The 22,053-nt window shown below is 37.7% G+C and overlaps 1 protein-coding gene across 1 annotated transcript in view; it reads left to right on the top strand.

Annotated features, from left to right (window-relative positions):
• The window catches only part of tweek (transmembrane protein KIAA1109 homolog tweek), an 806,203-nt gene that overhangs the window by 80,963 nt on the left and 703,187 nt on the right, over positions 1-22,053 (top strand). Inside the window, 2 exon segments of the mRNA XM_090388226.1 lie at positions 6,174-6,344; positions 21,452-21,569. Coding sequence (XP_090244352.1) covers positions 6,174-6,344; positions 21,452-21,569 — 289 coding nt within the window.

The following is a 22,053-nucleotide window of genomic DNA, read 5'->3' as shown; positions in this document are numbered from 1 at the left end:
TACATGAACTATGTTGCGTTCTTGCTGAAATAAGCGTGATAGCAGTTGCAGAGAAGTGATATTAAAATTACAGCAGAAGCCACTGTCACAACTGTGAGAAAAGCCTATGAATTCTATTTTGGATGTAAGTGAGAGATCAAGATAAAGGTATGGGCGCTAAAGATTTCCTGTAGCTCATGTTCAAGGATATTAACTGGCTGGCTTAGAGGTAGTGATAAATCAATGTCTTTTGCTGTTCTGTTGATATGGAAGGAATCTCAAGACCACATAAATGATTGTTACTTTTACATGACCAATATTTCTTGTTTTTCTGGGAAATCCAAGCATAAAGTAGAGTACTGCAAAATACCTTCTGCTCTAAGGCTGGTTCCTCACGATGATACAATGCCAGTGCAAAGCCACCAGAAACTTATGGACTTGACTCAGGATCAGAAAGGAGTCTCCAGAAGATGCAGAACCCAGAATGAGTACAGATCCAGACTTTTCAGCTCTTGATACTGCAAAGCCACATCTAATCACTCTGGCAGAATTGAATGATTTGGTTAGAGATTTGGACCTCTCCAAAACCAAGGCTCAATTACTAGGATCATGGCTTCAGCAGTGGAATCTTCTTGAAAAGGGTGTCAAGGTGTCTTTTTATAGGAAGAGGCAATCTAACATAACGACCTATTACTCCATGGAGGGTGCTTTGATTTATTGTAACAATGCCCAGGAATTAATGAAAGAGTTACATCTGGAGCACATCCCCAAGTAGTGGAGGCTTTTCATTTATTCATCCGAGGTCAGTTTAAAAGCAGTTTTACTCCATAATGGGAATAAGTATCCATCTATACCACTGGCCCATTCAGTTCACATGAAGGAAAAGTATGGGAACCTACAGGTTCTTTTGGAAAAAATATGCTATCAAGAATACAAATGGAATATCTGTGCCCACCTAAAAGTGGTAGGTTTGCTGACTGGATTTCAAGGTGGATACACTAAATACTGCTGCTTTTCATGCAAATGGACAGCCGAGCAAAGAATTGCCACTACAGGATAAAAAAAAATGATCAGACCGTTCAGAAACTACACCAGACCAGAAAAATATGGTATATCCTCCTTTGGTGCATAAGTCAAAAATCTATTTACCTCTGCACAAATCAAGCTAGGTTTGATAAAAAAAATATTTGTGAAAGTGATGGATAAAAAAGGAGAAGGATTTTCCTGTTTGAGGCTAAAGTTTTCTCGAATCAATGAGGTTAAGATAAAACAGAATTTTTGTGCATCAAATCAAACTGCTATTTGAAGATGAGGAATTCACTAAAAAATTAAATGCTACAGAAATAAGAGCTTAGAAGGCATTCAAAAACATTTGCTGGAACTTTTAGGCAATGATAAATCACAAAATGACAGTGAAATTGCAGATGAATTAATTTTAGTGTACAGAGAGTTGATATGCAGCATGTCATTAAACCTTCATTTCCTTCATTCCCGTTTAGACATTTTTCCTGAAACCTTGGGAGCAGTCTCCTATGAACACTGTGATAGGCTTCACTGAGGTATTTCTCAAATGGACAGAGTCCAAATGTGTTTAGCATTAACATTAGTAGAGGCATATGATGCAAGAAAGCAAGCTTACACAGTATCAGCCAAAAAAAAAAAAAAAAAAAACCCTTCCCATTTCACCCATTCGTTCATTCCAAATGTTTGTCTAGTTCTACCTTGAATTTATATAAGCTATCAACTTCCACAATGACAGATAGAAGTTTGTTCCTGCAATCAACCATCCGCTGGCCAAAGGCAAATTTCCAAACATCTATTCTACAACTGTCTTTCCTCAATTTCAGTTTATGCCCACTCAGGTTTGTAATCTGAGCAAGAGGAAGGATCCCATTAGCATTGAGCCTGCTCAAACCATTCAAGGCTTACACACCTCAATCAGATCACTCCAGATGCTGCAATTTGCAGAACTTAAGCCTTTCTTTGTAAGAGCACCCCTTTGTTCCTCCCTCACCAATCTTGTTGCCCTTCTCAGTATACGTTTCCGCAGCTCTACATCCTTCCTAAAATGAGGCCTCCAGACCTGTATGCAGTACTTAAGGTGTGACATTGCCTTATACAAGGGGACAATCACCTCCTTATCCCTCCTTGCAAAATTTGTGTATATCTTTGACAAGACGCCGTGAACTACTCTGGCAGCCTATCTGCACTGTTCAGAAAACTTCATATGTGACTACACAATTAACCCCAGATCTCTTTCATTCTTCACTACTCTGAGTGTAACACGCATAGTTGGTACATTTCTCTAGGGTGACTGCTACCCATATACAGTACTTTTCATTTGTCAATATTAAACTTCAGTTGCCACTTCTCAGCCCATCTGCCCAAATTTTCTAGATCCTGTTGCAGATCAGCATACACTCATTACTCTTATTAACAACCCTCCAAACCTTTGTATCATCTGCAAACTTTGATATTAAGCTTGATATACCTTCATCAATATCATTAATAAATATACAAAACAACAATGGGCCCAACACCGAACCCTTGGGGACACCACTAATAACATTAGTCAACAAAGAGCAGTATTCATTGATTACCAATCTTTGTCTTCTCCCTCTCAACCATCCTTTAATCCATTGTAGCCACTTGCCCTTAATGCCATACTGCTCCAATTTGTACAGTAGTCTTCCGTGTGCAACAGTATCAAAAGCTTTCCTGAAATCCAAGTATATGATATCAAAATTATTTTTTTTTCCCAGTTCCTTTGTGACCACATCATAGTATCCAATCAGATTGGTCAGACAAAACTTCCCCTTCACAAACCTATGCTGTGTCTGAATTATTATTGCTATCTTGTCTAGTTGATCCTGCATTGCTTCTTTAACCAGTGACTCCATTATTTTCCCTGGAACAGGTCAAACTAACAGGTTTGTAATTACTTGTGTCACCCTTTGATCCCCCTTTCTGAATTGGAGATACATTTGCACATCTCCAGTCCATGGTGACTTCCCCTGAGTTCAAGGATGCTCTCATAATTATGGTAAGGGTTTGCTTTCTTCCTTTGCCTCCTGGGTGCCTCCGTAGCCAGGTGGGAAGGAGCAGCAGTGCGTAGCACACACTTCTTGATTAGACCGGGGTTCAAGCCCGTCACCACCAAATACAGAGGATGCGGAAAGGTCAGGGAATGACCACCGCATATCCCCGGAGCAATATGGCCTTAGTTGCTAATGCTCCTAAAAACCAAATAACAAACAAACAAACATCCTTTGCCTCCTCTTTTAATATAACTGGATAGATCCCTTCCACCCCAGGTACCTTTCTTATGTTTAACTTCAACAATTTCTCCTCCAGTTTGCTCTCAGTTATTACAAAATCATTTAACTCCCTCTTAGAGTTTGATAAACATCTGGCCCTCTCCTCCTTGAATAACTCCTCATGTATGAATGAGGAGTTATGCAAAATACTCATTTAGTTTGGCAGTTATCTGAGAATGATCATCTACAGTCAAACCATTTATATCAATTGGACCTATTTGATTCATCCCCTTCCTTTTAGAGTTTATATAAGTAAAGAAGTCTTTGCTGTTTTTCTTTCCATCCTTTAACAAAGATTTCTCATAATCTGCCTTCACTTGCCTAATCTCTTTTGTGACTTGATTACAGACTAGCTTATACTTTGAGTGATTACTGATCACCCCTATGAAAACTGAATGCGACCCGTTGACCACGTGAGGTATGAGAGTGTGGAGTTAGTCGACCTATGTAGTTGAAATTAGGTGTCAGTGGTTCAGTTGGTAGTAAAATTCTGAGTGTGATGGGTAAAAGGAAGGATTTATTAGACTTTGATAAATGACAGATTGTGGGTGCTTGATGAGCTGGTGCCTCAATTTCCCAAATGGCTGAACTGGTGGGGTGTTCAAGAGCTGCCATAGTTAAAGTGTACCAGGACTGGTGTCAAAATGATCAAACATCGATCCGATGGCAAAACTGCAAAGGTCAGTGAAAGGTTGATGTTAGAGGTGAGCGCCAGGTCCGACGACTCGTACAGGCAAACAGGTGCAACACTGTTGAAGAGTTGACTACCCAATACAACATGGGCTAACCCGGAACAATATCTGGCATGACCATGTGTCGCATGCATGGGCTAATCAGTAGACGACCCCTATGCCATCCTCTCCTAACCAGGGTTCAGTTCGGGTTTAGTTGGTAGTAAAATTCTGAGCGTGTTGGGTAAAAAGTGTAAAGAGCATGCAAGTTGGATGTTAGAAGACTGGAAGGTGTGCTGGTTGGATGAGTCATGTTGTTTACTCCACACCGTGGATGGTCATGTACGGATTTGGTGTCAACAACATGAGGCTCTTGATCCATGGTATCAAAAGTGCAGGCCGGTTGTAGGCAGTTGTTTAGCGTGGGGCTTGTTTCACTGGCAGGAACTTGGACCCCTGGTGCATGGGGAACAACATATCAGTGGTGTTTGCTATTGCCAACCGCTTGTTGACTGCGTATACCCCGATATGTTACACTTTTTTCCGAATGGTGATGGTGTTTTTCAAGATGACAATGCACCAAGCCATCGGGCACTTGTTGTGCAGGAATGGTTTGAGGAACACAGTTCTGACTTCCAGCATATCGATTGGCCTCCGAGCTTCTCCAACATCAGTCCCATAGAGCACTTGTGAGACACTATGGAAAGGCATATCAAGCATCTGGATACACCAGTCATCTCCATACCTGCATTGCTGACTGCATTACACACAGCTTGGTTAGCCCTACCTTCCGAATTTGTTGAATCAATGCCACGTTGGATAGCTGCTGTACTGAGGGCAAAAGGAGGATCTACAAAGTATTAGGTTATGAAGTATTAGATAGGTGGTCATAATTCAGTGATCACTCAGTGTATATATACCATAGGCTTCTATGTCACCTGACAATTTGTGCATCCCGTGCATTTTTCTTCTCTGCCACGAGTCTCATTAGTTCATCTGACATCCATTTGGGCCTAAACACAGAACAGTATTTCTTGGAACAAAAATCCTAGTAGCTTCCAAGATTACTTCCTTGAATGCTTCCAATTTAGAATTTGCTTTTGGGAACATCATCAGTTGGTCCCAGTGTATAGAACTTCAAAAATCTCTGAGACCACTGTAGACAACTTGATACGAAAGCAAAAACCCTTGCGTTTACTCCTGATGGTAGTTACATCTTTAAGTAAATCCCACATCAGTACACTGTGATCACTGCCACCTGGTGGTTCCTTTATCTGTAAATTCTTAATGCATGAATAATCACTGCTGATAATCAGATCCAGAGTGTTACTCCCTCTGGTTGCCTCTCATGCTGCTGTAGAAAAGTCATCCAATAAATCCACAAAACCTTTGCTAGTGTGTGAGTGACCAATCCAAAGTTCCAGTCAATATCTGGGAAGTTAAAATTTCCCATTATTAGACATTCTGATTTACTGGCCCACTCTATTTCTCTGTATAATTGTTCATTGTACTCATCAGAGTCATTAGGCCTATAACAAACTCCTACCCACATTTTTTTCTTTCCCAGTGCTTATGTCACACTGAACTGACTCAACATTGCACTGTCCGTCCACTACTAATTCAAATGCTCCAGTATACATGGGAAAAGTACCTGTCTCTAAAACATTTTTTAAAACATTTTGTTTTAAATTTCCTTTCTTCAAATAATATTCATTTGTAGAAAAGTCTCAGTGCCTTCATGGTCAAAACAATGTTGGCTTATTGCTCCTTTAATCATTAAATTGAAAGGTAGTAAATTAGCTTCAATTTTTATTCTTTTGAATCACTTCTAAACTGTTCATGAAACTGGTTCAATAACTGCTTTATGCATAAGTTAGAGATGTTATAATATCTGAGGAAAAAGAATGGTATTTTAGATTTTCATTCATCTCTGAGGGGAAACTAAAATTTCATGATGGAGAATATATGGAAGGGTGAAGTGCATGTTACTTTTTTTTCTCACTGATTTAATACTAAATAATTCACTTTTTGTTTCACTAAAATTGATTAAGAAATAAGGAAGTTATACTGATTTTAAAACAGAGAGTTATTTATCATATATTCTGTGTACGAACAGATTTATCAATTAATAAAAATCAAGAATTCATCTGAAAGAGAAAATATATTTTGCAGATTGTGAATGTACAGTGAATACATATTTTTTTAGGAAACGAATGCCATTCATATGTGCGTTGGAGCAGGGTCATATCTGGAGGTTACTATTCCATGGATAATTACAGAACATGGCTATTCTACTCATATTAATGGGCAGCTGTTACATTTAGAAGCTTCCACCAGCCTTCAGTATCGGGCATTTGTTGAAAGTGAGACTTTAGAGGTAATTTATATTTATAATTTAGGGTAATGTTTTCACCCATATCGTAACATTTTCACCCATTTCATAGAACATTTTGTTTTAAATTTACTTTCTTCAAATAAATTGCAAGTTTTTGACACAATGAAACTACCAAAAAGAAAATTTTATGCAGGCAAAAAAAAAATAGAGTCAAACTCATTAGTTTGATGTGGGATACTGCAGGCCTCACTTAATATTTTCATGTTCATGTTTCATGTTCATAGCTCATGTTTTCTGTTTGCAAGTTATGCCATGTTTTTTCAATATGTGAAAATAAAGGAGGTTTGGGTTAAGAGTTTAGTAGACAGATTTTGTTTTTCTTTAAATATTTTGCAAATTTAATGCCTTTCCTTTTATAAATTTAATTTCAATAATTTTTTGAAATTATTTTCTGTAATATTTTATAAATTTAATTCTTACTTTTTTGTAACACTTTTTTTTTTTTTTTTTTTTTTTTTTTTTTTTTTTTTACAAGATATATACAAATTTTTTTCTCTATCTTGTAAGCTTAAATTCTTAAGTTCATTAATAGATAAAGTTTTGGTAACTGCTTAATAACTGTAACATTTTCTTAATTTAAATTCTCTAACTTTTTGTAAGGTTAATTCTATAGTTTTTTCCAGTTTAATTCACACCTTAAGCTCAGAGTTTTAAACTGTTATACACCATCTGGTATCTCTCATATTGTGGAGTTATACTTCATTGCTAGGTTGTCACTAATACAACACCAGGGTACTTACCCACCCACTGAAGATAGGCCAAACTTGAAACGGCCGTCTGGGTGGTGGTATTCACTGAGAATAAATAACAATAGTCTTCTCCATTGGTGAAGCATTACTTATTCGAGGTAATGCAATATCAGGCAACTCATTGTGAATGTATTCACAATATAAGATATGATAAAAACAATGCCATTTTACCAATTTTGTAATTCACTTACAAAAAAACATGATGTAGTTGCACTAACCTTTTTTTGTTCACACCTTAATAACAGTAACTATAAGATCTGCTTCAAATATTTCGCCTGAGGATATCACAACTCAGAAGATAGAAATAACTGTAGATGATTCAAATATGAATCATGAGTTCATCACTTTGTATAGCCTTTGGCATGTATTTCTAGGTTGATTTGGTAGATATTCCATTCCTAACTGATTCTTTTTATTTGTTCTTGATGTAAGGTGTGTACTGATCTATTAAAACTTGATGCATTACAAAATGAATTTAAGTTACTGGAGAAACAGATAGATGTCCTAGTAACAAATAAAACTGCTGACTCATCAGCAGATGGCGCCTCCGTAGCCAGGTGGGCAGGAGCAGCAGTGCGTAGCACACGCTTCTTGATTAGACTGGGGTTCGAGCCCGTGCTCACCAAATATGGAGGATGCGGAAAGGTCAGAGAATGACCACCGCATATCCCCAGAGCAATATGGCCTTAGTTGCTAATGCTCCTAAAAACCAAATAACTAACAACAACAACGACTCATCAGCAAATCAAGTATTGAGTGAGCTACCAGGTGATGCATTTCCAATTCAGACTCGAGAACAGAACAGTCAAGTGCATACTGCTCTGGTTTAAGATGATTTCACTTTCAGAGAAATCAGTAACATTTTTTTTGTAATAAGAATAGGTAGAACTAGAATCAAGGTGTGTCTATTGGGTAGGGGGGGACAACAGTTGATGCTGTTAATAACAGATTGCTGGAATTTATGGGGTTAAAGAGAGATTTATTGTTTTTGTGGGTACTAATGATATTAGGTGCACACAAACTGATGATTTGTTGAATAAATATAGGACCATGCTGAAAAAATTCTGTGAGGTCAAAATGCAATTATGCCCAAGTACAATGGGAGAGATTATATGCAAAAGCCTTGTGGATTAATTCAAGACTTACTCTATTTTGTAGAGATGGAATATATCTGAGCAAAAGGTGCAAGGGTTTTTGCTATTATCATTGAGAATACTTCCCACCGTGAGAGTATTTCCTCGTTTGGAAAGGTCTGGGTTCAGTTCTTGTTGATGACTGGAGGAATTTAAAAATTCCTCTTCAGCTGAAGCTCCGGTTAGCTGATTTCAGGTGAACGGAGTACAGTTCTTTTTTTCTGCAATTTATTCTGGGTTTTTTATCTTGTGCAAATGCAGATCATTCTATGAATACATACTTCTACAGACATGATACACTTATACAGAAATAAGTTCTACGTGGAAGCTATTAATATAATAATTTCTTTAGTGTTTCACCGAGGATACTTAAAGGTTCAGGGAAACTGAGGGGGCCATTTTGGATAATATAGGTACTCATTTACGTGATGAAGTGGGTCAAAGTAACACTTGTATACATCTAAAAAGTTCTTGTTTGTTGCGGCAGCAGCTGCTATTGGCAAAATGTGTGGAGAGTAATGATGTTTGAAATGAGTGAGAAGCCAATGTTAGGGAAACGAGCTTAAATAACTTCAAGGAGTGTATTAGGTAGTAAACTAAAAAGAACAAGAACATGTAGTCTTAACTGTATCTACAGTAATGTTAGTAGTGTCATCAATAAAATGAGTGAATTCAAAGCCTGGTTTGAACAAGTAATGCTGATATAATAGGGATGATGGAAACGTGTTGCTCGGAAATAGGGGGTGAGTTTGTTTCATCATGATAAGTACAAGCAAGGACGGAGGAGGAACTCACTATGGGGACAAATATTTAAACAAACTAGATGGTTATTTGATTATCATTACAATGTTTCTGACTGCATTGGATACCACCAGTGACTCACTTTTTCTAGTCTCAGTTTCAAGATGGATGTTGTTCAAGTTGGATGTATTGTACATTTATGTATACAGTTGATTGCAAGTAGAAAGAGAAAATGAAGATGAAATCAGTTTACATTTGCTCACTGTAACAAATTACTTTCAGCAACATAAAGGGTAACTTCCTATTAGATTTTACCGCAAGGGACTATTAGAATAAAGCAGCTATTTTTACTGTCTTCACACTATTTAACATTATTTCCAGTTGGAATACTGACAAGTATTTTCCATCCATTTGAAGCAGAAATTCTCCACTACCCACAATGTAATTAATTACTTTTCATGCAATAAAGGAATACTACTGTTTGATTTTATGAATGTTCATGCAAAGTTCCTTCGACATCAATTTTCAAAGTTTATAACACAGCTATTAATAGAAATATTTTCTTGAAATTTCTTTACAAGATCAAATATACACAAATTATCAAGTATACAAATATGTGTATGTTCAGAAAATGTGCTGTACTGATATTGTTCCCTAAAAACAATTACAATAAAGCAAACTTTTCTTTTATTAAATGTGCATTGTAGTGTTATCAGTTTTACAGTAGTTTTTTCTGTTTCCATTGTGGCTTCTAACAGATGAATTTCCTTGATTTTGTGTTAGTAGATGCAATACACATTGAAGAAAGGAATTATGATCTTTTTGTTGCAATTCTTTTGGTTTATGTTTATGCCAAGAAACAGTTGTATGAAATTTTTTTTTTTCCCTCCTGTATCACGCTTGCAACGAAACTGTACATTTCAGCTTACTGCTTCCTTTCATTGCTTTCACTATACTTTTCAAAAAAAAAAAAAAAATGAGAGAAAGAGAGAGAGAGAGAGAGAGAGAGAGAGAGAGATGTTATAAAATAGTTGTACACGTTGGCACTAATAATATTAAGAGTAGGAGACCGGCAGAATTACTTAACAAGTACAGGTCACTGTTGAACAAAAGCCGAGAATTAGGGTTGAATTTGAAAGTGTCTGCAATTCTGCCCAGACACGATAGGAGGGAGTATATGATGAGAGCCTTGTCGATCAATTCGGCCCTGGAAAGATTGTGCAAGGCTCAAAGGGTAGAATTTTTTTCAGCCTGGACTGTACTTGTTAACAGGAGAGATTGCTTCTACAGGGATGGGATACACTTAAATAGAAAGGGTGCAAGAATATTTGCTGATGCTATCGAGGCAGTGTTAGGTGGGTCGGAAAACTGCTAGCTTGGGGGGAGACAAAGACCAATAGATTGACAGTAGCCACTGGCAGAGGTGAAAGAGATTCTTGCACTGCTTTTATTAGAATGAGCAGAAGCCTGAAAAACAAGATGCATGGTATTTCAGAGACTGCTGGGAGCCATTGTGGTACAAGTAAACACATGGGTTGTGTTAGGGTAGCTAAGAATAGAAACAGGTGCAGGTATACTTGCATGTACACCAATGCTAGGAGTTTAGTAAATAAATTTGATGAATTTGAGGTATTGCTCAAAACATCGAAGGCAGATATTGTTGGGATATCAGAGACGTGGTGTCACACAGATATAAGGGATGCAGAACTGCAATTTGGGGAGTACAACGTCTACAGAAAGGATAGACAGGATAGGAAGGGGGGAGGTGTTATGCTATTAGTTAAGAAACACATAAAAACCAAGGAAGTGAAGCCAGTCGACATCGCTGGACAGTGCAGTGTGGAGTCAGTTTGGTGTGACATAAGCATTGGGAGATCAAAATTGAGAGTAGGAGTGTGCTATAGGCCTAATGACTCTGATGAGTATAATAAGGAACTGTACAGGGAAATAGAGTGGGCCAGTAAATCAGAGTGTCTTATAATGGGAGATTTTAATTTCCCAGATATTGACTGGAATTTGGGGGCTGGATACTCGCACACTAGCAGGGCTTTTGTGGATTTATTGGATGATTGTTTTCTACATCAGCATGTTCGGGAGGCAACTAGAGGGAGTAATACTCTTGATTTGATTATCAGCAGTGATTCTTCATGCATTAAGAATCTGCAGATAAACGAACCACTAGGTGGCAGTGATCACAGTGTGCTGAAGTGGGATTTACTCAAAGAGGTAACTACCATTAGGGGTAAAGGGAAGGGTTATTGCTTCCGTAAAGGCGACTACGATGGACTGAGACAGTATTTAAATTCTATACAGTGGGACCAACTGATGATGTTACCAACAGCAAATTCAAAATGGGAAGCATTCAAAGAACTTATCTTGGAAGCTACTAGGCTTTACATACCAACTAAGAAATATTGTTAAAGGTTTAGGCCAAAATGGATGTCAGATGAACTAATGAGGCATATGGCAGAGAAGAAAAATGCATGGGATACTTACAAATTAACACATGACACAGAAGCCTATGATAGATACAAGTTGATATGCAACCAAGTTACAAAGGAGGTTAGGCAGGCAAAGGCAGATTACGAGAAATCCTTGGCAAGGGATGCAAAGAAAAACAGCAAAGAGTTCTTTACTTATGTAAACTCTAGAAGGAAAGGGATGAATCAGATTGGTCCACTTGATATTGATGGGTCAAGTGTTGATGATCCTGCTCAGGTGGCTAACAAACTAAATGAATATTTTGCATCGACATTCACACATGAGGAGTTATTCAGCGAGGGGAATGCCAGAGGTGTATTCAACTCTAGCAGTAAGTTACAGAATCTTGAAATAACTGGGAGTAAAGTGGAGGAGAAACTGTTGAAGATAAACACAAGAAAGGCACCCGGGGTGGATGGGATCTATCCAGTTATATTAAAGGAGGCAGCAAAGGAAGTAAGCAAACCCTTAGCCATAATTATGAGAGCTTCCTTGGACTCAGGGGAGGTACCCATAGACTGGAAATGTGCAAATGTGACCCCAATTCACAAAGGAGGATCAAAGGCTGACACAAGTAATTATAGACCTGTGAGCTTGACTTCTGTTCCAGGAAAATTAATGGAGGCACTGGTTAAAGATGCACTGCAGGATCATTTAGACAAGACTTCAGTTATAGCTCAGACACAGCATGGTTTTGTTAAGGGGAAGTCTTGCCTGACCAACTTGATTGGATACTATGATGCAGTCACAAAAGAACTGGATGCAGGGAATAACTTTGATATTATATACTTGGATCTTAGAAAGGCTTTTGATACTGTTGCACATGGAAGACTGCTACACAAATTGGAGCAGTGTGACATTGGAGGCAAATTGCTGCTATGGATAAAGGGGGGTTGAGGGGGAGAAGACAGAGAGTGGTAATCAATGGACACTGCTCATCGTGGACTGATGTTATTAGTGGAGTCCCTCAGGGCTCAGTGTTGGGTCCATTATTGTTTTCTGTATTTATAAATGATATTGATGATGGTATATCGGGATTAATGTCCAAGTTTGCAGACGATACAAAGGTTGGCAGGGTTGTCAAGGACACTACTGACACTATGCTTCTGCAACAGGATCTGGAAAGGTTGAGCAGATGGGCTGAGAGGTGGCAAATGAAGTTTAACATTGACAAATGTAAAGTACTACACATGGGAAACAGCAACCCCAGAGCAACGTATCAACTCTATGGTACAACACTGACAGTGGTAGAGAATGAAAGGGACTTGGGGGTGGTTGTGCAGGCAGATATGAAGTTCCCTGAGCAGTGCAGACGGGCTGCAAGAGTAGCTCATGGAGTATTGTCAATGATATACAGGAATTTTTCCAGCAGGGATAAGGAGGTGATTATTCCATTGTATAAGGCGATGGTCAGGCCACACCTAGAGTACTGTATACAGGTCTGGAGGCCTCATTTCAAGAAGGATGTAGAGCTGCTGGAACGAGTACAGAGAAGGGCAGCAAGATTAGTGAATGGAACAAAGGGGTGCTCTTACGAAGAAAGGCTTAAGTTTTGCAAATTACAGTGTCTGGAGACTAGGCACCAGCGAGGTGATCTGATAGAGGTGTATAAAGCCTTGAATGGTTTAAGCATGCTCAATGCTGATGGGATTCTTCCTCTAGCTCAGAATAATCACCTGAGAGGGCATAAATTCAAATTGAGGAAAGACAGATGTAGGATAGACGTGCGGAAATTTGCCTTTAGCCAGCGAGTGGTTGGTTGGTGGAACAGACTTCCATCCCTTGTGGTGGAGGTTGATAGCCTAAGTTTAAGGCTCAGCTGGACAGGTATTTTGAACGAACAGAGGGGTGAAGTGGAAGTGGTTTTTTTTTTTTTTTTTTTTTTTTGGCTGATGCTGCATAAGCTTGCTTTCTTGCATCAAATGCCTCTACTAATGCTAATGCTAATGCTAATTTCAGATACAGAAAGACACCAAAGTTATGTTTGAAATGAAAAGTTCAAAATTCATTTTGGAAGAAGAAAGAGACTGCGCATGATTCTTTTTTGTTAATGCCAACATTAGTTCTACTGTTGCAGTAGAACTAATGTTGGCATTTGGATATTCTTAAAGCAGTTTTCTTTATTACTGTTTTGATCTTATTTAATAATAAGATTCTTTATTAACTTAAATTATTTAGATAAGAAATTTCTTATCTAATTATCTATTAATTAACTTAAGTCATATACATTCGTGATTCCACACACATGGTAACCAGAAGAATCTATCAATAAATTGTTTATACTAGTGAACAAACTTGTATTTCGTTAACTAATGAAACAGTACTAAAATAGAAGTAATATTTTCAATAAATATAAGGTTCAGAATTTATCTTTCTGATTGTTCTCATTATTACATAGTTCATCCCAGTTCGGAAACATTTCTTTTTCAATTTCTATCCAACACTTTGCCTTTATTACTTTGTTGGAGTACTCTTTTAAAGCCGTGTTGTATAAGGAAGGCCTCCTTTCCACCTCACAAATAAACTTCTCTGTGTCAAACATCATTGTCCCCAAAGAATTACACACAAACGAATGAAGGCTTACGAGAAGAATTACTCCGCAGGCAATATAAACGTCTAGTTGCTGGTGTTTGCAATGCCTACAATGGCATTAGCAGGTGTGACTGATTAGACCGGGGTTCGAGCCCGTGACCACAAAATACAGAGGATGCGGAGAGGTCAGGGAATGACCACCGCATATCCCCGCAGCAATTGGCCTTAATTGCCAATGCTCCTAAAAACCAAAATAACAAACAGCAGGAGTGACGTCATCCAACGCAGTGTTTGTAATGCCCATCTAGTTTCCATTTTTTTCCCCCCTCTGCTTCTTGTAAAACCGGACATTCGAAGGCGCTTCCAACACCTTGCTTTAAGTACTTGTCTAGTATAGTCTTAAGAGTAAAGTTTATAACTACAGACTGGTTAGTCTGACTTTATCGGTAGGAAAAATCTTAGGAGCGATGATTAAGAGTGCCATATCTATCTAAATGCTGAGACGAGACATTTAGATAGATATGGCATTCTGAAAGACACGAAACATGGCTTTGGTAAGGGAAAATCTTTCTGATTAACTAACTTAGCATTAGTAGAGGGCATATACAGCATCAGCCAAAAAAAAAAAAAAAAAAAAAAAACAGCCATCCATTCCCTCCATATTTGTCTAGTTATGCCTTGAATTTATTTAAGCTCTCCACTTCTACAACGAAAGATGGAAGTTTCTTCCAGAAATTAATCACCCTCTGGCTAAAGGCAGATTTCCGCACATCTATTCTATGACTGTCTTTCCTCAACTTGAATTTATGTCCCTTCAGGCAGATTAATCTGGGCAAGAGGAAGAATCCCATCAGCATTGAGCTTGATCAAACCATTCAAGGCCTTATACACCTCAATCAGATCACCTTGCAGATGCCTAGTCTCCAGACACTGTAATTTATAAAACTTAAGCCTTTCTTCATAAGAGCAACCCTTTGTTCCATTCACTAATCTTGTGCCCTTCTCTGTACTCGTTCCAGCAGCTCTATATCCATCCTAAAATGAAGCCTCCAGACCTGTATACGGTACTCAAGGTGTGGCCTGACCGTTGTCTTATACAATGGGATAATCACTTCCTTAGATCCTGATAGAAAAATTCCTGTATGTCATTGACAAGACACCATGAGCTACTCTTGCAGACCATCTGCACTGCTCAGAGAACTTCATATCTGCCTGCACAATTACCCCCAGGTCCTTTTTGCCTCTCTACCACTGTCAGTGTAGTAGGTACCACACAGTTGATACGTTACTCTGGGATTACTGCTAACCATATGCAGTACTTTATATTTGTCAATGATAAACTTCAGTTGCCACCTCTCAGCCCATCTGCTCAACTTTTCTAGATCCTGTTGCAGTATTGTACTGTCATTAGTGTCATTAACAACCCTGCCAACCTTCGTATCATCTGCAAACTTAGACATTAAGCCTGATATACCTTCATCAACATCATTAATAAATACAGAAAACAACAATGGATCCAACATTGAACCCTTGGGGGGTTCAAAAGAGTGGTGTCCATTGATTACTGCTCTCTGTCTTCTCCCATTCAACCATACCTTTATCCATCGCAGTAATTTGCACCCAATGCTGCACTGCACCAATTTGTACAGCAGTCTTCCATGTGCAATAGTATCAAAAGTCTTCCTAAGATCCAAGTATATGATATCAGATTTATTCTTTGCATCCAGTTCCTTTGTGAACACATCATAATATCCAGTCAAACTGGTCAGACAAGACTTCCTCTTAACAAACCCATGCTGTGTTTGAACTATAACTGAAGTATCGTCTAGATGATCCTGCAGTGCTTCTTTGATCAGTGCCTCCATTAATTTCCCCAGAACAGAAGTTAAACTAACAGAACTGTAATTACTTGTGTCACCCTTTGATCCTTCTTTGTGAATTGGGGATATTTGCATACTCCAGTCCATGGGTACCTACCCTGAGTCCAAGGAAGCTCTCATAATTATGGCTAATGGTTTGCTTACTTCCTTTGCTATCTCCTTTAATATAACTGGATAGATCCCAACCATCCCAGGTGCCTTTCTTATGTTTATCTTCAACAGTTTCTACTACACTTTGCTCTCAGTTATTACAAAATTATTTAACTCACTGCCAGAGTTTAATAAACCTCTGGAATTCCCCTCTCTGAATAACTCCTCATGTGTAAATGTAGATGCAAAATTCTGATTCAGTTTGCTGGCTACTCGAGCAGGATCATCAGCGGTTGAACCGTTGATATCAAGTGGACCAATCTGATTCATCTCTTTCCTTCTAGACTTTACATAAGTAAAGAACTCTTTGCTGTTTTTCTTTGCATCCTTTGCCAAAGATTTCTCGTAATCTGCCTTTGCCTGCCTTAGTAGGCTATTTTGACACAGTTGCTCATGAACTGGATTTAGGGAACAATTTTGATGTAGTTTACTTTGATTTTAGCAAATCAATTGTGTCTATCCTTCGTGAGAGTTTATTGTATAAGCCTGAACAGGTTGGGCTTACTGGTAAGATTCTAAGATTGATTGCTGAGTGGCTGCAGGGCAGAAGACAGAAGGTTGTGTTTAATGGTTATTCTTCAAATTGGTGTAACATCAGGAGTGGGATCCCTCAACAATCGATTCTTGGAGTACTGGGATAGAGGCATGATATCAAAATTTGCAGATGATGTAAAGATTGGCAGAGTTGTTAATGATCAGTGCCAAGCAGCTCTCCTTCAGAATGACTTGAACAGACTTCGAAGTTGGTCAGAGAAGTGGCAGCTATACAGGGTGTCTCAAAAATATTGGTACAAACGTTTAGAGGAGGTAGGTAACATCTAAAGGAATGGTTTTTTTTTTTTTTTTTTTGGTAGTTGTTGGCGCATCGGCTTCTGTGGCCATAATGCACCTCCCAAGGTTTTGCAGTACTTTAATCCAAGCCTGAGTCAGGATTCGAACCTGCGACCTGTATATCTAATTTTGATGAAGATAATGTGCATACATTGGTGCAAGGAGTTGACAACTTTCAGGCCTTACAGGTGTTCGCAAAAACTGTGTTTTCCAGAAGATGTATAATAAGAAACTTTTCAGACATTGAACTGGCCGTATACAACCAGAATCTTCAATGATTGCATCTGGGCTTGGGAACTTCAGACCTGGAAGCCTTTGGTCGGGTCTGGGGTTCCTCGGCATGTACCACTCTAGTGGTTGTTTTTTTTTTTTTTTTTTTTTGTTCAGTTCTTGGGTTTGGGCGGCCCAAGTCTGGACAGCTGGCACTCAACAGTATTGCACTTTCTCTGTTGAGTGTTGAATTGCGCTTTGGCGCTCCAGCTTTTAATATAGTAGCAGGTCCGGCTCCTCGTGCCGGGGACGGGCATCAGATTGTAGTTGAAAAGTCCAGCTGCTTTCTGATGGCAAAGTGACCTGACATAAACAACATACTACACTTACAAACATATCTCTCGTATATATACTTTCATTCTTTCCTATACGAAAATCTATTTATTATGCACTAGATTTAGTATATGAACTTAATGTAATTTTCTCCCTCCCTTTTCTTTTCAAAATTAGGTTTTACTCTTCTTATTTCTTAGCTATCTTTTTATTTTTTAGGTCCAATTTACAGATTTCTGTTGTAAAACTATTTAGGTGGAGATGGGCTTTTGCCTGGGAACCACCCTGACACAGCACACACACACACACACACACACACACACACACACACACACACACACACACACACACACACACACACACACACACACACACACACACACATGTTGCCAGGCAGGTACTTTACCCACCCGCCTAGCCCGGTCTGCTAAAGGAATGTGAATCATATAGGAACCCATAACCGGAAACATCACGGGAAAATAGTAGCAGAGGCACAAGAAAGAGAAATGACACAAGACAGTAATTAGTGGCAAACATTTATTTGACATAATATTAACAATGGAGTACGAGATGGATGCATTTCATGATGTTGCAACAGATGCTCAAATTTCCACCATGAGATGTGATGCATGTGTGACACTGACGCAGCATGGATTGGCGGACACTGTCGAACACACCTGGAGTTTCTTTGACAGTAGCAGCAGTGCAGACGAGTCTCGCCAGGAGATCCATTTCCATCTCCACAGGCGATTCATACACGATAGATTTGAGGGCCCACACAGAAAGAAATCAAGGCTCGATAAATCAGGTGAGCATGGGGGCCAGGCAACGGGTCCACCACGGCCAATCCATCGATGCCCAAAACGCCTGTTCAAATGGTCACGAACACACTTTCCATAATGGGCAGGTGCCCCGTCATGTTGAAACCAAATGTTGCATCTCACATTTGCTGGAACATCGTCAAGTAACCCTGGTAGAATTTGTTCAAGAAAGATCCGATATTTAGCAGAGTTCATGCAGGATGGTAACAGGTATGGGCCGATTAAGCAGTCACCGACTATACCTGCCCACACATTTATTGTGAAGCGATGTTGTTGTCCCACATGGGGGTGCACACCGTGTGGGCCCTCTGCTAATCCATACACTAGGTGCATGTCTGCCAGCTCACAGTTCGTATATCGATGCATGCTCTTCATGCGGTGACTACTGCTCGAATGAGTAAACCAGAAATTTTCACTCTCGCGAACTGATGAACAGCGCCGTGTACCAACTTACGGTGATGTTTCCGGTTATGGGTTCCTATGCGATTCACATTCCTTGTTACCTATCTCTCCTAAACGTTTGTACCAATATTTTTGAGACACCCTGTATTTTAATGCTACTACATGCAAGGTAAATAACACTTCGGGATTAGCAATCCCCAAATAAATTATACACTTGGTGAAGTTGAATTAAAAACAGTGTAGGAGGAAAGGGATCTGAGAGTTACAATATGGGCAGATATGAAGTTTTCTGAACAATGTAAAGAGGCAGCCAGGAAAGCCCATGTGTCCTATCAGTGATTTATCGAATGTTATCCTGTAGAGATAGGGAGGTCATAATCACACTGTGTAAAGCAATTATAAGACTTCATTTGGAATACTGTGTTCAAGTATGGAGACCTCATCTGAATAAAGAACCAACCGCAGGGGCTCACATCTGGTGCATACAGGAGATAGATCCTGAGCTGGATATCATCATTCTTTTCTTTTGTCGTGAATCCCTTCTACTTCTGACTGTTGCTCTCTTTCAGGGTAACTCAGAAATTTTTTTTGGCAGGTGCAGCATAAGCCTCAGGCTTCCTTGCACCGTATGGCTAATAATAATAATTGAACTTCTTGAAAGGGTCCAAAGACAGGTAACAGGCAGGCGAGATCAGCAGAAAGATGACCGTATGAGGAAAGGCTCTGATTATGTGGGCTACAGATCTTGGCAACCAGGCACCTCAGAGGTGGCGTGATTGAGGTTCATAAGGCTCTGAGAGGGTTTAGTAAAATGAGCTGGATTTCTCACTCTTATAAAGAATTTCAGAACTAGGGGCCATAAATTCAGATTATGGGGGTTGAGGTTTAGATTAGATTGTAGGAAGTTTTCTTTTAGCTAGTGAGTCATTGATTGGTGGAACAAGTTGTCCTCACAGGTAGTTGAGGCTGACCAAATAAATTTAAAGATCAACTGGATTGTTACCTTGTGAGGAGGGAAGTATATGATTTGTATTTTTTTTTATCTACTTGCTTTTTTTCTTTCTTTATTTTTTTTTTTTTTGCCCGTGCAGCAAAAGCTTATGGCTTCCTTGTACTATATTGCGAATACTGTTACTAAATATAAATCGTAATATTTAAGAAAGCAAAAGTTTTTATTTTAAAATATATAATTTATATTAATGTGAAAAATACTGTATTTACTGTTTATATTATATATTACATCAAAAGTGACCATGACCATCTATCCATTATGGGATCCAGAAAAGATTAGAAAGTTAAGGAAAGACATACATGGCTTGTGTTAATCTTTAAACGCAAACTGTATATTTATAGAAGATGCGAGAAAGGTAAAAACTATTTTCACCGTTTTCAAGTTCATATTCCTTCATAGGATACTGTGAAGAATGGCTCTTCAGCAGTTTAAGTTATAAAAGCACAAATGAAAAGTGTGAAAGAAATGTTATTTTAGAATTAAGTCGATGGAAATAAAGTAATATATTCATTGGTGTGATTAAGAAGTTTTAACTTTACATTATGGCAATGTGTTAGACACCTATGAGAATAAAACTTTTATATTCAGCACCTCCTAATACACATTGATGCAATATTATTGCACTTATACTGTTTTTGTTATTAGCATTTTTTTGAAATGTGCATGGCATGCATATGCATTTTGGAATCTTTTTTAAAATATATATGATTGCACATTTGAAAGAAATAATTTTAAAAAAATACTTGCAATATTTTCTTCTGTTAAGTGGAAGTAAGTTTAAATTGTTGAGTTCTAATCTATGGTATGTGTGATAGTACTGACTATGTTACTTAGCAATATGCTGGAAAAAATAAAAATGTTCACCATGAACTTATCTAAAAAAAAAATGGTAGCTTTTTTTTTTTTAGAGGGAGACAAGAAAGTTGTATTTTTTGATAGTAGTACTCAGATTTTAAAAAAAAGCTTGGAAACCTCTCATTTCAGTATATATTTATTTTTTAGATAGTATGAATCAGAGCTGTAATACTCAATATGTTCTACGTTGATAATAATATTAGTAAATTAATAAGAGGAGTTTACCTCAATATAGTACGTGGAACACTTCCGTATGATACCCTCCAGAAATTAAAACGGAAAAAACGAAAAAATCGGCAACTTACCGGTCCATTAAAGTAAAATATAAATAAAGTAAAATATAAATAATTAAATAATCAATTTAACACAATTCAAAATCAATTCAAAACAATTAAAATTCAAATTAACGCAATTAAAAGAATAACGAAAATATTCAAAACGATCTTCCTTCCTGAAGCTGACAATGCTTTTCGACCGACTGTCGTGATCACAGGAATGAAAATACATTCCTGTGACAATGCTTCCTTCCTGAAGCATTGTCAGCTTCAGGAAGGAAGATCGTTTTGAATATTTTCGTTATTCTTTTAATTGCGTTAATTTGAATTTTAATTGTTTTGAATTGATTTTGAATTGTGTTAAATTGATTATTTAATTATTTATATTTTACTTTATTTATATTTTACTTTAATGGACCGGTAAGTTGCCGATTTTTTCGTTTTTTCCGTTTTAATTTCTGGAGGGTATCATACGGAAGTGTTCCACGTACTATATTGAGGTAAACTCCTCTTATTAATTTACTAATATTTATTTTTTATATATTTATTTATATATTTATTAAATATTTATTTATTAATTAGTATAAATAGTATATATTTATTAAATATTTATTTTTAATTCTGAAATATTCATTTTCTTCTTATAATGCCAAATTGTATTTTTTCCCTTTATTTTTTTGACAGTTTGATGTTAGCGTGAAGTATCCAAGAATTTGGAATGATCACCAAAACTGGACTTGTAATTTAACTGGTTGCAAAGCTACTCTTCATGTTATTTATGCTCACAAAAATTTCTTTCAGGGTAATTATTCTTACATGTTATATGTTTCATCTTTCATATTTGTTGTATTACCTTAATGTTTCATATTTGTGGTATTACATTAATGTTTCATTTTTGTTGCTTATTACAAAAAAATCTTTCAAGTAAGTTACTCATTTCCATTACATTCTTACATATAATAGAAAGAATAATATCAGGCAATCTAAATTTTTAAAATGACGACCTCATGGGATTCCTAAATAACATGTTTATACTATCTTGTTTCTAGACTGAGTTGTAGCAGACAGGTACATTTCCATAAAGCATTGGGAGTGGAGGAACAGGTTTTAATAGTTACACATTAAAATAGTTGAATATGCAATGAAAGTTCCTAAAAACCATCTCCAGCTATTTTTTTTATTTTTTGTCTGAATGCAGAGAGAGAGAGAGAGAGAGAGAGAGAGAGAGAGAGAGAGAGATCTCTTTGAATGAATTGCACCTGAAACAGTGTGGTTAAGCATATTAT

This window comes from Mastigoproctus giganteus, chromosome 2 (assembly GCF_048544385.1).
Source record: "Mastigoproctus giganteus isolate SK-2022 chromosome 2, ASM4854438v1, whole genome shotgun sequence".
NCBI classification, from domain to species: domain Eukaryota; kingdom Metazoa; phylum Arthropoda; class Arachnida; order Uropygi; family Thelyphonidae; genus Mastigoproctus; species Mastigoproctus giganteus.
The sequence above is the reverse complement of the archived record's forward strand: the minus strand, read 5'-3'. Positions and strand labels throughout refer to the sequence as shown.